This window comes from Lacerta agilis, chromosome 7 (assembly GCF_009819535.1).
Source record: "Lacerta agilis isolate rLacAgi1 chromosome 7, rLacAgi1.pri, whole genome shotgun sequence".
Taxonomy (NCBI): domain Eukaryota; kingdom Metazoa; phylum Chordata; class Lepidosauria; order Squamata; family Lacertidae; genus Lacerta; species Lacerta agilis.
Genome location: NC_046318.1, coordinates 58,255,250 through 58,270,747, shown reverse-complemented (window position 1 = coordinate 58,270,747; position 15,498 = coordinate 58,255,250). Strand labels below are relative to the sequence as shown.

The 15,498-nt window shown below is 44.1% G+C and overlaps 2 protein-coding genes across 3 annotated transcripts in view; both read left to right on the top strand.

The window, feature by feature from the left end:
• Nucleotides 1-535: 535 nt before the first annotated feature.
• LOC117050429 (zinc finger protein 704-like) lies at nucleotides 536-1,645 on the top strand. The gene is made up of 2 exons (XM_033156095.1): nucleotides 536-894; nucleotides 1,622-1,645. Exons 1-2 carry the CDS (start codon nucleotides 598-600, stop codon nucleotides 1,643-1,645), a joined length of 321 nt encoding a protein of 106 aa, XP_033011986.1. The 5' UTR covers nucleotides 536-597.
• Nucleotides 1,646-13,352: 11,707 nt separating this feature from the next.
• Nucleotides 13,353-15,498, top strand: part of ZNF704 (zinc finger protein 704) — a 33,628-nt gene continuing 31,482 nt past the window's right edge. For both annotated transcript variants that reach the window (XM_033155479.1, XM_033155478.1), the window contains exon 1: nucleotides 13,353-13,621. In XM_033155479.1, coding sequence (XP_033011370.1) covers nucleotides 13,395-13,621 — 227 coding nt within the window. In that variant the 5' untranslated portion in view covers nucleotides 13,353-13,394. The remainder of the gene's footprint in view (nucleotides 13,622-15,498) is intronic.

Genomic DNA, 15,498 nt, shown 5'->3' with positions numbered 1-15,498 from the left:
CCGCTCACTTCGGTCCGGACGGGGTGGTGGCGTGGTGGGGAAAGTTCCCTTTCCCGCCGGGCCTCGGCTTTGCCGCCCTGCCCACCTGCTCTACCTCACCTCGGACTACCGCCAGTTATTGCTTGCTAGGTGAAGCACGAGGGAGCAGAGCGCGTCCCAAAACCCCGCAACAGCAGCAGCAGCTCCTCGTCGGCGGTCGCCTGTGCAGCGCGGGAAGGCGATTCCAGTCCGGGTTTTGAGGCTGGGGCGAGCGCACCGCGCGGAGAGAGAGACACTAGCAAAAGAGCCTCGCTTGCTCGGCTCGGCCCGTCCCTTCCCGCAGCTGGGGAGCGCCAGCGCCGGGCCTGCGGGAAAGCAGGCAGCCGGGGCCCCGAAGCCGCTCGCCCTCGGCGCGGGTCATGGCCGCAGCGCGCCGGCCGGCCTTCCTTTCGAGCGGCGGCGGCGGCAGCAGCAGCTGCCCTCTCGCTTGCTCGCCCTGAGTGCCTCCCCAGCCGCCGCCCCCTAGCTGAGCCCCGCCGCCGCCGCCGCGGAGCGAGCCCGCTGCTGCTGCTGCTGCTTCCCGCGCGCCGCGCCGAGGCGAGCTGGGCGCGGCCAGCCATGCAAGCGCGGCGCCTGGCCAAGCGCTCCAGCCTGGGGAGCCGGCGCCTCAGCGCCTCGCCGTCGGCCGCGCAGCCTTTGCCCAAGCTCGACAACTCGTGGAGGCCGCCCCGGCGGGAGGGCTCGGCGGCCGCCCTCGAGGAGGAGGACGAAGAGGAAGACGTGGTGGTCGACGTGGAGGAGGAGGACGACGCCGACGAGGCGGAGGCGGGCGGCGGCGGAGCGAGCGGCAGCCCGCCGCCGGCGGAGCACGCCGGGCCGGGCAGGGGCCACGCGGCCGCCCGGGGGAGCCACAAGGTGCGTCGGCGTTGCTGGGCGGGAAAAGCGCCGTCGGAGCCGCCGTCTGCCTGGGCCGGCGGGGTCGTCGTTGCTTTAGTCTCTCCGGACTGCGTTCCGGAGGGGCTGCATAGGGCGACCTCTTGGAAGTCGCGCGGGAGGCGGGCCTCGCTTGCCCCCCCCCCCGAACTTACTTGCAACCCCGAATGCCAGCCCTGGGTAGGAAGAGAATGGGCGGTTAAGAAAGGGGAAGGGGGCATCGGAGCATACGCAGAGTGCCTTCCCAGCACGAGGCTGGAGGGAGGGGGCACAGACTCCATTGCAAGGCAAGCTTGCACATCTGACTGCCCTGCCAAGCTGGACGGGAGAACCGCCGCATACCATCCCCGCTGTATAACTGTCCCCCACCCCACCCCACCCCACGTTTATTGCGAGGGAAATCTAGCTGTCTGCGGGAAAGGGTTTGAGTGCATGTAATGTGTGACAAAGGCATCAGGTGTACGTCTACCGTTCTGGGTGGAAAGGGTATAGGGGTGGGGAGGTAGAGTGCATTTAATAAACCAAAACATTGTGGATTTAAACAAGGAAATGTAGCATAATCTACTGGTTTGTAAGGGCCCTTTGGGATTGGTGTTACCCATCTCAGGCAGTTAGCTCATAGTGTAAATAAAGATGGCTGTTGTTTACATTTTTTAAATAAAAGCATCAACAACGATCCTTTTACACGGTCTGTTGTGCTGCGTTGCAGAACTTTTTGCTGTTGCAGGATTAGGGATGGTGTGCTGTGCTAGAATGAATAACATGAAACGAAGTGCCCTCTGACGGTAGAGGGCAATGCTGGAATGACCACTGATAATAGGGACCAGCGTTGTTGGGTACTAGGCTGTGCGTGTAGGCTTTGAAATGCATGCATCTGAACCACGCTGCTGCAAAAGAATGAAGCCGGCTCAGCTGCAACAGTGAAACAGGAGATAATGGTAAAACATAATGAGGCACGGGGATATTAAGTGTTTGGGGGGTGAATGGGTAATGGGCAGGTATATTGGGAAAGTAGTTGGAGCAATTACGGCTTTATCCCTGTACACACTTTTTTGGGAATAACCCCCACTGAATTATGAGTAGATGAGCATAAGCATTTCATTGCACTGCAAAGCACAATCTTTGCACTGTTTGTGACCAGAGGCCCTGTGACCAGTGAAGAAATGGTAAAATTTCTGAAACAAGCATGTGTGACTCTACCACAGGAGAAACAAAATAGGAAATTCTTTCCAGTAGCACCTTAGAGACCAACTGAGTTTGTTCTTGGTATGAGCTTTCGTGTGCATGCACACTTCTTCAGATACACTGAAACAGAAGAAGTGTGCATGCACACGAAAGCTCATACCAAGAACAAACTCAGTTGGTCTCTAAGGTGCTGCTGGAAAGAATTTCCTATTTTGTTTCGACTATGGCAGACCAACACGGCTACCCACCTGTAACTACTGTATACCACAGGATGCTTCTTAGGTGATCTTCAGGTTTGCAGTGGGATTTAGGGAAGGCAGGCGGTATGTACCTAAGGCTATTTTGGATCTTAAAGGTCAACTTTTATTTTGTTGTTATGCATATATTTTATCTTGAATGCGTTCATATACAAGTTTTTTTAAAAACAAACCAACCACACACACACACATAAAACAAAGTTCCAGTTACAGGTGGGTAGCCGTGTTGGTCTGCCATAGTCAAAACAAAATAAAAGGTTTTGGTCAACAGGTTTTCCACACCTATCAGCTGATCACCCATTCCCACCACCCTTCTGAGTAATACCCCTCCCCACTCCCTCATTATATTTAAGGATCTGGTGACTTCTGTTTCAGTGTATCTGAAGAAGTGTGCATGCACACGAAAGCTCATACCAAGAACTAACTCAGTTGGTCTCTTAGGTGCTACTGGAAAGAATTTCCTATTTTGTTTCGACTATGGCAGACCAACACGGCTACCCACCTGTAACCAAAATAAAATAAAAAATTCTTTCCAGTAGCACCTTAGAGACCAACTAAGTTTGTTCTTGGTATGAGCTTTCGTGTGCATGCACACTTCTTCAGATACACTGAAACGGAAAACAAAGAATGTTCATAATGCAGGGTAATGGCCTTTCATAATTTAAATTTTTCTATTGCCCATCAGTTGTTGTTTTTTTAAATTCCAAGGTGCATTGTATACAAAGAAACTTATTAACAGAGGTGACAGAGAAACAATTAAAACAGAAAAACATGAAAATGCATCAAGATATAAAGAGCCAGAGGGAAGCTAACAATCGGAGCAAAAATTAGGCAAAAGGTTTTTGGGAAAACAAAGGATAAAAGTTGACTGACGGGGGTACTTTTGGGGGAACCATAAATTGGGGCACCACCACTTAATAAGTCCTCCATGGTAGCCATCCTTCCTCTCTTGTGCCCAGAAGACAAATAGAAAATCAGTCCAATGCTCCTAGTGGTCTGTCACTGTTTTATTTCTTATACTTCTATACTGCTTGCCCACATAGAGGTTTACATAGAATTTTCTATGGTTCATATCTTCATAGCATTGTCACTGTTGTAGAACTAGGCCCGTGTTCTGGTAAAGCTAAAACTTCTGAATGGTTGTATGTGGGGCTATCGTATATGACATTTTGCAGTTGTCCAGATTACAAAGGTACCTGATAGATTCCCTGAGTTAACAGGGAGATATGTAACCCTGTGAAGTCTATGCTTTAAATGTATTCTCTGCTGCCCAGTGGAATACAGTATGAAGTGTATGCAAGGCTTATTATTAACCATTATCAGTATCTACCATGTCCAATTTTACATTACCACACCACAGCCAATTGTGATTTGGCTGAGAAAGCATGGAGAAATGTTGCATTGCCCAACAGGTTGACAGGAGGATGTATCTTTCTGATGTCTTATCTCCCTTAAAATTGTATTCTACCACTTCCAAACTGTTGCCATTTTGTTGGTAGGATTGAGTCTCGTACTATGAAATGCAGATGGCACTATTTAAAGGGATTTGGCACTCTGGTACAACAAACCCACGTAAACAATTTTTTTGGACTTTTGCGGTAAGGAAAGTGATGGGGAATACTAGAAAGTGTGTAAATTGCTTGACGTGATGTCGTATAAGCTCTCTGTGATCAAATTGGGATGAATGCTCTGATAAACAGGTATTGTAAAAGTGACCTTAGCTTGGATTTTTCCTTCTGCAGTCTTAACACCACCACTAATGCAAGCCATGATCAAGGATATGTGTTGTGCATATGTTTGTGTCTCAGGTGTCTCCCTTTCTTGATTATGGTTAACATGGAAAACTGAGATTTTCAACGCTGGTGCTTTGGCTCCTTAATTGGTAGATGTACCAGTGATGGAACCAGTGGCTGCAGTGCTGTGAGTGTTTGTAAGCAATGGGATAATAAGTGGTAATTGGAGACCTACCATTTAAACCTATTCAAAAGTATATATATTTGTCATTTTTCATGTTCCCTGTGGAAATATGGCAGCCTGAGAACTGTGCTGCATGCTTGGAAATGTTTTGGCTGTACAGTGAAGGACACATGCTAGTTTAACCCTATATCTGCTAGAGAAGAGAGCTTGATAGGGTAAAGTAGAAATGGGAACCTGTGGCCTTTAGATGTTGTTAGACAGCATGGACCATGCGACTAAAAGTAATTTATCTGCTGAGCCAAATTCAAGGTGCCCTAAACAACTTGGGATCTGGTTCCCTGTAGGAATATCTTTTCTCATATAGACCCACCTGTGTGTTAAGATCTTTAAGGGAGACCCTCCTGCCTGTGCTACAGGCAGCCATATTGTAGGTGCTGGCTCCTGGGGGGGGGCTGGGCACCCACAAATTTCAGTACCAAGGCCATGCACACTGCATGGCACCCACGGCCCCGGGCACCCACAGTCTCAGAGCCAAGCTGGCACTCCTGCAGGCAGCTGAAATTAACCATGTGTCAATACAGTGGTACCTTGGTTTGCATATGTTTTGGATTACAAACACGTCAAACCTGGAAGTGTGTGTCCCGGTTTGCAACCTTTTTTTGGATTATGACCCATTTTTTTTATTACGAACAATATTTTTTTTGAGGCCCCATTGGCGAAAGCACGCCTTACTTACACCCTGTTGTGGTTTACAAACGGACCTCCGGAACAGATTGTGGTTGTAAACCAAGGTACCATTGCATAGAGGAAGGGCCTTCTCAGTGGTGGTACTTTGACTGTGGAACTCACTCACCATTGAGGTACAGCTGACACTGACTCTTCTGAGTTCCCTCTTCAGCTGAACACTCATTTGTTCACTCAGGCTTTCACAGAACCTTAGTCCCTGATCTTGAAGGCTTAATATTGTATCATGTTTCCTCCTGGTGATTAAGTTGTAGCCATTTTAGTGCCATGTTTTGTGTTACGTTGTTGCCTTAGTTTTAATGTATTGGATTCTTTGGAAATGAAAAGTAGATACTAAATATTTTAAATAAATAAGTAATAATGGCCACTATAGTTAGTTTAAACAATTCAGCTTCATAAGTGGTGGTTTGAAATTGGAATGTTTTGAAAATGACTACAGCTAGCATTCAAACATCGTTTCTAGTTTGGATAAAGCAAAACAACTAAAGGGGGAGGGCATTCCAAATGCCTCTAGGAAAAGAATTGGGGAGGTTGCAAACTCAGGAGAACGCTATGGAGTAGCATTGCATCTGAATGCAGCCCCATACCTCAAAGCTGTATAATTCTTACTTAACAACATTGCTAAAGGTGTGGAATGGACAAGTTGAAACCACGTTGTGTACTGACTACTCCAGAAAGGCTTTTCTCAAAGATCCAACTGTTGGTGGTTAATGTGATACATTTTTATAACTGAGATGGAGGCTGACAAACACTTGACACACGATAGTTGGCTTGTAATGCAAAGAGTTCTAACCTGTTGCTGATGCCACAAATAAACTCAGCTTGGTTTAGACCAGTGTTTTTCAACCACTGTTCCGCGGCACACTAGTGTGCCGCGAGATGTTGCCTGGTGTGCCGTGGGAAAAATTACTTTATATATAGTCAATATAGGCACAGAGTTAAATTTTTTAACATTTTTTAACATTTTCTAATGGTGGTGTGCCTCGTGATTTTTTTCATGAAACAAGTGTGCCTTTGCCCAAAAAAGGTTGAAAAACACTGGTTTAGACAAGAAACATCAAAGACGTCTGCTGTGTATGACAAGAACACTTCTGTTCAGAAACATGCAGCATAAGGGGAAGTATTATATTTCTTTTACATGGGGGAAGGAAGCTGTTGAGGAGTACAATTTTGCATTTTTAACATTTGGGCCTGAAAAATGCTTACACTGAGAATTTTAAAACCTGACGTTTTATCATCAGGTGATATGCATTGATATAGAAGTAAATAATAATAATCTGGTAAAACCAAGAATGATGTACAGTACTATTACTGATACTGGAAGTAGTTGTACTATAAACACATTGCTCTGAGGGTTAAAAAGTAACTGTGCTATGAAGCCAAAAGCTACACCATCTGTTAATGTAACACATTTTTGAAACTCTGGACAAAACAAAACAAAATAAAAAATAAAAAAATCCTTCCAGTAGCACCTTAGAGACCAACTAAATTTGTTTTTGCATGCACATGAAAGCTCATACCAAGAACAAACTTAGTTGGTCTCTAAGGTGCTACTGGAAGGATTTTTTTTATTATTATTTGACTATGGCAGACCAACACGGCTACCTACCTGTAACCAAAACTATGAAGAAACTTTAAAACGCAAGACTATTCCTGGCAATGTCCCAGTTTGGATACTTCTCTTCTGATATGCTGGGTCATAATTTGAAGGATTGGGGAGCATGTTGCAAATTCATGGTCTCCTTGCTCCCCTCGCATGCACCCAATTTCTCACTTTTCTTAGGCATTGTGTGCTTTGGTAGCCAATAAAGCAAATCATAGGTAGTGCTGACATAAAAACAATGGTCTGCAAACCTACTCCAAGCCATGGTTTTGAAGATTTAGTAGCAAAAAGAGTTTCCAGTTTTAGGCATCACAACAAATTATAGGTGGGGGGGGGCAGATCTGAGGCTGGAGGAGAGAGTGGACATGCAAGAGAGAAGGGAGTAGTGAGGAAAAAATGTAAAGGGTAATGACATGTTCCTGCTTCTTAAAATTATGGTTTGAAAAATTATCTGAATTGAGCCATTGCTCCCCCCCCCTTTTAGAAAAGTATGGAACAGAGGGGAGCTGCTGTGTTGGTCTGATCAAATGAAAAGTACACAAATTTCATAAATATGCCAGCTTCAATTGGCAAAAAGAATATGCAGTTACTGGAATTAACAGCCATATGTGTTGTTAATATAAAAATATATATCCTTCCCTTCTGGTGACTATGCACCATTCTCGGGTAGCCAATGAGGTGCCCTCCAGATGTTTTGGATGACAACTCCCATCCCAGGGATAATAGTAGCTGTAGTCCAAACACCAGGGGGCACCATGTTGGCTAGCCCTGCTGTATATGCACAGAAGTGCCAAAAAGGTACACCGATCTCTTCAATTTATCCTTTCACTGTTTGTTTGTTTTTGCAGGTGTAAACTGTTTTTTGTTTTTTTGTTTGTTTCTTGTAACTTTAAATATAGTATACTGTTTGGGCAGCAGAAGATTAGTATCCCATCATGTTGTATTTCATGCCGGAAACATGGAAGGGAGGGAGAATAGGCAGGGTAAAGCTAAGTATAGCTAAATGTGACTCGTTTCTGTGTTGAGCTGACTGGCTAGCCTTTGAATTGTCAGGAGTTACACAGGAAAACTGTTCCTTTTTTGGCCCTTTTGGATGAAACCGTGCAATATATAGTAGTAGTCGTATAATTTTTTTGACCACAATAAAACCCTTCACATTTCTGTTCTGGAGAAACTGGTATTTGAGTGGAATATTAGTTCTTCATCTGTTGAATAGCAAAGCTATGAATTCTCTTCCTTTGTACTTTTTTAATGCTGATTCAGAAGAAATGATGCTTATAATGGCATTCCTGGTGCATTATTTCAGGTAGTGTTCTTCAGCACAGCTATTTCCAGACGCTTTGAATGATTAGGCTTAACTAGCATAGGTTATTTATAATAAGCAGGCATTGGCAAAGTGAGTAAATAAATGCAAAGAGAAGCCTAGAATGTAACAATACATTAAAATTCAGAGCAGCACCTTTCCAAATATTGATAGAAGAATCTTTCTTACCTCATTGTGCTCCTCCGTGAATATTATTCTTGCTGAATAGATTGTACAATATAATTCTTCTTTTTCAAATTGATTTATCCTCAGGATAGCACACACACAAAAATGTTTAAGAGAACTTGAGGTTGGAGTTGTATGTTAAGAATACAAATCAATTAGATTTGTTTTTAAATAGCCTTTTAGATGTTTGATATTTTAACAGCATGAGGTGTAGTCTGGCCCCTGTTGCTTCCAGTGATAGTGTGCTATTAAGCATATTTCAGACTTACGGGAAGGGTTTATTGGTGCTAGTAAAAGCTTTGAGGAAGAATTTGCACCCTAAGCATTCCTGTAAGTCTCCTTTTATTGTCATTGTAAGTATTTCTAAAAAGCTTTTGTGTAACGTTTCTACACCCAGAACTCTCCCATTCCATATATCTAGTCCTGCATCTCCAACTAGCTTCCTGATATTTTTTTCATGGGTGTATCATTGTCATCGTAAATACGGTATATGCATGATTGAACTATTGAACTGCTTTTCCTAAGCCTTCTCTTTGACTACATTCAGACAATAATATTTTGGCCTAGTAAACTGAGGTATGAGTGAGCCTTGTGCCCCTGTAGGAAAGCCAGGAAACAGTTAACTACAGTTTCATGTTGTATCCAAACTGGGAAGCCATGGTTAGCATAAGGTAGGATATCAAACCATGGTTCGAAGTTGGCTTCATATCCTGGCTTCTTCTGAAGCCATTAACTAGCTTCCCAGTTGCACGTAGTGCAAATTTATGGTTAACTGAAGACTTCTTAATGTAGCTATTGACTAGGGTCTATAGATAATATACTCCCTGTTAACCAGGCATTAATTCTTCACTAGAGGCTAAAATAACTGTGGTGACTAGGAGCACCTATCACCAACTAGTGCAGCAAAGATGTCCTGGAATTGGGCAGTCCTTATATTTGGGTTACTGTGATGCACTCTTTGTAGGGCTGCAGCTAGTACAGAAGATGGCAGTGAAGGTACCGCGTGGAGAGCTAAAAGTGTTCAAACAGGCTGGCTGCTGTTAGCTACCAAGCAATGTTCTGAGTTTTGTTTCTGGTGAATAAAGCCCTAAACAACTTGGGACCAGAATACTTAAAATATTGCCTTCCCGTCCTTATGCAGACAGTGTGGGGAGCCAGTTTGGTGTAGTGGTTAAGAGCGGCAGACTCGTAATCTGGTGAACCGGGTTCGCGTCTCCGCTCCTCCACATGCAGCTGCTGGGTGACCTTGGGCTAGTCACACTTCTCTGAAGTCTCTCAGCCCCACTCACCTCACAGAGTGTTTGTTGTGAGGGAGGAAGGGAAAGAAGATTGTTAACCACTTTGAGACTCCTTTGAGTAGTGATAAAAAGGGATATCAAATCCAAACTCCTCTTCTTCTGCACAGCTTAGCAAAAACCAAAAAACCAAAACAACAAAAACAAAAACAACCCACCAGCTTTTTTTCCCCAGACTCCACAAGTCATGTTCTGGTTATCTCTTGTCTTCGCTACTGCAAATTTCTGTCCTTCCCTTTATGCACCTTAGTCCTTTCATTTATGTCTAGAACTCTTCTACCCAAATCATTAATCTCTCCACTGAAGCTGGGTGGGGGGCAGGGGAAGGTGCATCCCATAATAGTACCACTTCAGATTAAGTCACAGATTGAAATTTAATTTGGTCTAATAAAGAAAGTTTTGCTACAGACTAGGCTTCTGTCCGCATAGTTATTGAATTACTGGAAATCCCTATCGCGGGTCTGTGAAGAAGAGCAGATAAGTAGAGTTGAGTCAGTGGGCTGCAGCAAAGCAAACTTAGATTATCTGTACCAGTAAGCCGCCTGCAGAGTCAGAGGCATCATGTGACGGACTGGAGAAGCAACTAGCACAATGGCAGGATAGTTGTTAAATTTTTGACTTAGGAAGGGTCTCTATGCAGAGCAATGAGGCAAAGAGAGAACATGTGTCAAACTTGGAACATTGCATTTCTATTCTTTACCCAAGTCTAAAATTATAATTACCCTTTTCCTTTCCTTACCCTTTATAAAGAGCAGGTTAGCCAGACAAAATTTGAAGGCTGTGTAAAAATTTGGTCTTTGATACATTGTAAGTTGATGGGGAGATAGTAACACAAAGTTAATTGAACTTGTTGATTAGAATTCGAATCCAATTTTGCATGAACCCCATACATGATATTGCATGTGCAGATTGGGAGTGCTGTGCGTCTCTTCTCTTAAGGGGAAATTTCCATCACCCATAGGCCTGGAGCTTGGACCATGAGAAGTTGCTGCATCTCCTCAAATGCCTACACAGGCTTCAACAGATCTAACAAAAACTCCTGGCCATCACTTCTGCTGCATTTCATTTCATCACTCTTTTCTCTGCTGCCTTTATTCCTATTTACTCACCATAGACAGTATTACCCTTTATTGTTACCCATATTATCACTACCTATGGATTCAGCAGTTGTGAAGTCTTCTGCATTCCTTAGCAGACCCATCCACTTGTACCATTGAAAGGGACATTGTGGGAGATTTTCAATACACCACCTTACCTCCTCCCACAAACACATTTAAAAGGGTGTACGGTGTTAATCGTCCAAAGGCCGGGTTGAAGAGGGAACATTTTTGCCTGGCACCTAAAGGTGTATAATGAAGGCACCAGCCAAACCTCCCTGTGGAGAGCATTCCACAAACAGGGAGCCACTGCAGAAAAGGCCCGTTATGATGTTGCCGCCCTCTAAACCTCTCGTAGAGGAGGCACACGAAGAAGGGCCTCAGGTGATGGATGCAGGGTCTGGGTCAGTTCATATGGGGAGAGGCGGTCCTTGAGGTATTGTGGTCCTGAGTCATTAAGGCTTTATAGGTAAAAAAAAAAAAACAGGACTTTGAATTGGGCTTGGAAACTAAATGGCAGCCAGTGCAGTCAGACCAGAATTGGTGTCATAGGCTCAAACCGTCATGCCCCAACCTGGCCACCAAATTCTGCACCATGGTTGGACAGCTGACCTACGCACATACATGTCAGGTACATGCCATGCACACAGTGGTTGTCTGAATTGTCCCAGAATTATTAGTATTTGATTTCTTTAGGATAATTGGTTAAAAATAGACTTTCAAGACGGGAAATCTCATCTGTCTTTCAAACATGACCATTATTACTAAAGTGAAAGGTATACTTGTTTACAATTGCTGGTTGTGTTGTGTTGTGTTGTGAGCTTTTCGCTTTGCCAAACAGAGGGGAAACATATTTTCTTGGCAATATGTCATTTGGCTGCATGTCGAGAAGTATAATATGACTAATGCTTTCAGCTTGGATACCATTTGTGTTCTTAAAGTAATCATTCCAGTTTTACTCTTGAAACAAGTGCCAGAAGGCTTTCCAAGGAAACTATAAAATGGGTAATGTGTTTAAATATTTTGCCTCTAATCATTTTAAGTGTGTGCATGGGCTTGCACTGTAATTTTTCATTGTATTTTACAGTAACCTTATATCAGCATAATTATTTTTACAGTTTTTTTAAAAAATAAACTGGCACTGGGCAACAACCAGCAGTGTTTCCCAATAATACCCATATTGAACTCCCCTCCCCATCCATGTATTCAAACTTATATGCATCTGTTGTGTTTATTTTATTTTTTAATTATTGATAAGCTCTCTTGGAAGCATCAATTTTAATGCAAACCTTCATGTTTCACAAAAGGTCTTCAGGACTGAAGCTGCTCCTTTTTTTTTTTTGCACAGGACTATTTTCACAGTGGGTGGGCGCTGTGGTCTAAACCACTGAGCCTAGGGCTTGCCAATTGGAAGGTCAGAGGTTCGAATCCCCAAAACGGGGTGAGCTCCCTTTGCTTAGTCCCAGCTCCTGCCAACCTAGCAGTTCGAAAGCACGTCAAAGTGCAAGTAGATAAATAGGTAACACCGCTCCGCTCCAGCAGGAAGGTAAACGGTGTTTCTGTGCGCTGCTCTGGTTTCGCCAGAAGCAGCTTAGTCATGCTGGCCACATGACCCAGAAAAACTGTCTGCGGACAAACGTTGGCTCCCTCGGTCAGAAAGAGAGATGAGCGCCGCAACCCCAGATTCGTTCATGACTGGACTTAACTGTCAGGGGTCCTTTACCGCCCCCCCCCCACACATGGTGATAGTGTGGCTAGATGCAAACAAAGTTGTACGAAGCTACCCATTTCTATTTCAGTTACTCATTTTCCCAGTTTTAAATGCATTTCAGTACATTTACACATCAGTTTGTGATTTTTTTATTTATTAAAAAAACCACAAAATTAGTTCCTAATGTAACATTTTCTGCGAGCAGTTTCCCCTAATATAACACATTTTATATGCCATTTTCACTAATATATTTGTTGTTTGTTTATTAATTCAATTTCTGTCCTAGCCTTCCTTCCCAAGAGGCCAGAGTAGCAAACAAGAAAGCAGTAAAACATGACAACTGCAGTTCAGAATAAGTTTGAACACTTAAGCACATCTAAGAATATGTAAGTCATGCAGCTTGCAACATGCGTAATTACAAACATTAACGAAAGTAACCGTCGGCAATAAATGAAACATCAGAAAGTAGACATATTGAACAATTTCCACATAAATCATAATAAGATATAAAATAAAGATACAAAAAATAATAAGTAACATTCACAAACCATCCTCCCTCAACAAAACCCTCTCAACAATACCCTAGCCCAAGAGTCTTTGTAGCTGGAGTTAGCCCAGGTGGGAAAAGGCCTGCAAGGCAGAGAGCAAGTCTTCCAGGATTCACAGCCAAGATGGTCCTGCTGTGAGAGCATGCTGGGTCTTCCTTCCTCTGTGTCAAGGGTGGGGAACCTGTGGTCCTCCAGAGGTTGTTGGACTCCAGCTCCCATCAGCTTTAGCCAGGATGACCAGTGGTCAGGAATGATGGAAGCTGAGGTCCAATAAGCATCTGGAAGACCACAAGTTCCCCTCCCCTGACACGCAGAGCAAGGTAGTTCTAGAACTGAGGCTGGGTGCTGCCCACTAAGAGCACCTTTCTGTTTGCTCTTACTGCTCTTATTTGATATGTGGATGGCCCTCTCAATGGGGTGCTCATGACAATTTGCAGATATCTCTAGTAAAGGAAATGAAGAGGTTTGTGTCGGAAGCCTGCGAAGCAAAGTGGTTGGTAATGTGAGTCAGAGCTGCTAAATAGAATTGGATGCCTGGAGGCTATGTCTGCCCCCTCTTTTTAAAACGATGCAAATGAATTGCAAGAAATCTAATAATCCCTTTTAATTTTTCAGGCAACCAGCATAAAGCGTGAAATGACCTTCGCGGCATTTCAGCAGGAGGAGCTAAAAAGTGATCTGAATCAAAAACTGTCAGACCAACATTTTTTTCTGTTGGCGATGAAGGATGAGGATTCGAAAACAGCAGACACCAAAAAACCTGCCAGAGTCCATGAGCACGAGAAAGAAAGCACCCGCTCCATATGCCTTCTCGAGCAGAAACGCAAAGTTGTATCTTCAAATATTGATGTGCCTCCTGCAAGGTAGGGAAGCCTGAAAAGCAGGAAAGGGTGGCAAAATGACTGGCCTTTCAAGTTCAACAAGTTGGGTTTTTCTGATATAAACTATATAGCGCTTCCTACAGGTTGAATGTGTGTGTGTGTGTGTGTTGTGGAGGTTAGTGGTCATCATTCGACATGGACCACTTGGGTATAAGATTCACTGGGCAGCCTTTGGCCAGTTGCTACATCCTGTCGTAAAATAGGTATCAATAGTAATAAATTGTTTAAAATGAAATATAAACTGTACGTGAGCAATGCCAGGAAGGAATACAGTGGTGCCCCGCTAGACGAATGCCTCGCAAGACGAAAAACTCGCTAGACGAAGGCATTCGTCTAGCAGGAGGCTGCCCCGCAAGACGAAAAAGTCTATGGGGCTGCCTCGAAAGACGAAAATTTTTCGTCTTTTTTTTTTTTTGTCTAGCGAAAGCGCGCTTCGCTAGACGAAAAACCCACTAGACGAAAATTTTCGCAGAACGAATTATTTTCGTCTAGCGGGGCACCACTGTATACTAAAGCAGAGGCCTTCCACACATATGACAGGTAAGACAATTTTGTAACCATGCTGGTGTAAGTTCTGATCCAAAACATCAGGAGGGCACCAGGTTAGGTAAGGCTGCCTTAAACTATACTCAGAGGCCTGATTCAGCTATAATAATTTCAGTCTGGTTTAGTCTGATAAACCATGATTTCATTAAATGAAGAATGACTATTGTGCCTTGGCTTCCTTCTTCCCTTCTTTCTTTGTCATGCTGCAGTGGAATAGAATAGAAACTGAATTTGAAGGATGGGTATAAAACCAAGAGGCAGAGCAATCCAACCCACAACCCCTGTGGGCAGTGTCAGAAAGCTAGGAGCTAAATGGCACCTTAAACCTAGGGTATGGGCGCAACAATGGAATGGCTAGGTGTGCTTTTTTAATAACAAGAATACAAAGCTGAAAATGAATGAACTGCAGCTAAAATATGATCATTTTTCACATGGTCTAGTCCTTCCCCTGCCCACCATCCTAATATTCTTAAGAGAATCTCTTCTCCAGTCTTCAGAGAGTAGCTGGAAGTGAGGAGGCAGAAAAAGGTCCTCCTTTCCTTCCACTCTGCAGTTTTAATCTGAAATCTTAGGCTCAGTACTGCACCGAGCTCAGCAACTGCTTGCACTAATGAAATTCCCTGCCGCAAATGTGCCTAGAACAATTAGAGTTTTGAACACTGCCTGTGGGAGGGGTTGGATGGAGCCAGTCACCACTGACTTGCCCCTTCTGGCCACAGATCAGTCATGTGGGCAGGAAGCCTGCTATTGGTATACCTGGTAGTGGAAAACTGCAAAATGGGGGGCATTCTGGGGAGGGTGGTAGAGTGGGGCTGAACAGTCTGAGATTCACTGGATAGTGAGCATGACTCAGGCTGTTGCTGGCCAGTAGCAGGCTCAATCCATACAGGATTACTGCAGCAGCCTGGAGGTGGTGCAGGGATCAGCCCCAATCATTCTCCTGCTCCTTCCACCATAGTCACCATAAGTGGCCGGGCTGTGGACTCTGCAGTGGCAGGTGGGGTTTGGATTTCAGATTTCATTCTAGTGCAGTACATAGGAAATCAGTGTTGGCTGCTTTCTAAGAGTCATTACAAAATATCTAGATTCTGGGACACCTTAAATCTTCTTGATTCCCCAGATGTGCAACTTTTAATGCCAGCCCAGTCTCTAGTTACCCCTCTGCTCCCTTGACAATAGAAGGGGACCTTGAGAGCAGCAAATCCTGAGCTAGGCAATTACACCTGCAGTCACTGTTGCCTAATACAATGACAGGGAGCATCAAAGCTGAAGTGCCCCAGGTGCTCGTTTTCAGGCTAGTATGCCATGGCTTA

Bases quoted from the DNA above. Each gene is read 5' to 3' on its own strand.
- LOC117050429 (XM_033156095.1), top strand. From the start codon at position 598: ATGCAAGCGCGGCGCCTGGCCAAGCGCTCCAGCCTGGGGAGCCGGCGC. The intron at 895-1,621 runs GTGCGTCGGCGT...GCTGCGTTGCAG, and splicing joins CCGCCCGGGGGAGCCACAAG to AACTTTTTGCTGTTGCAGGA.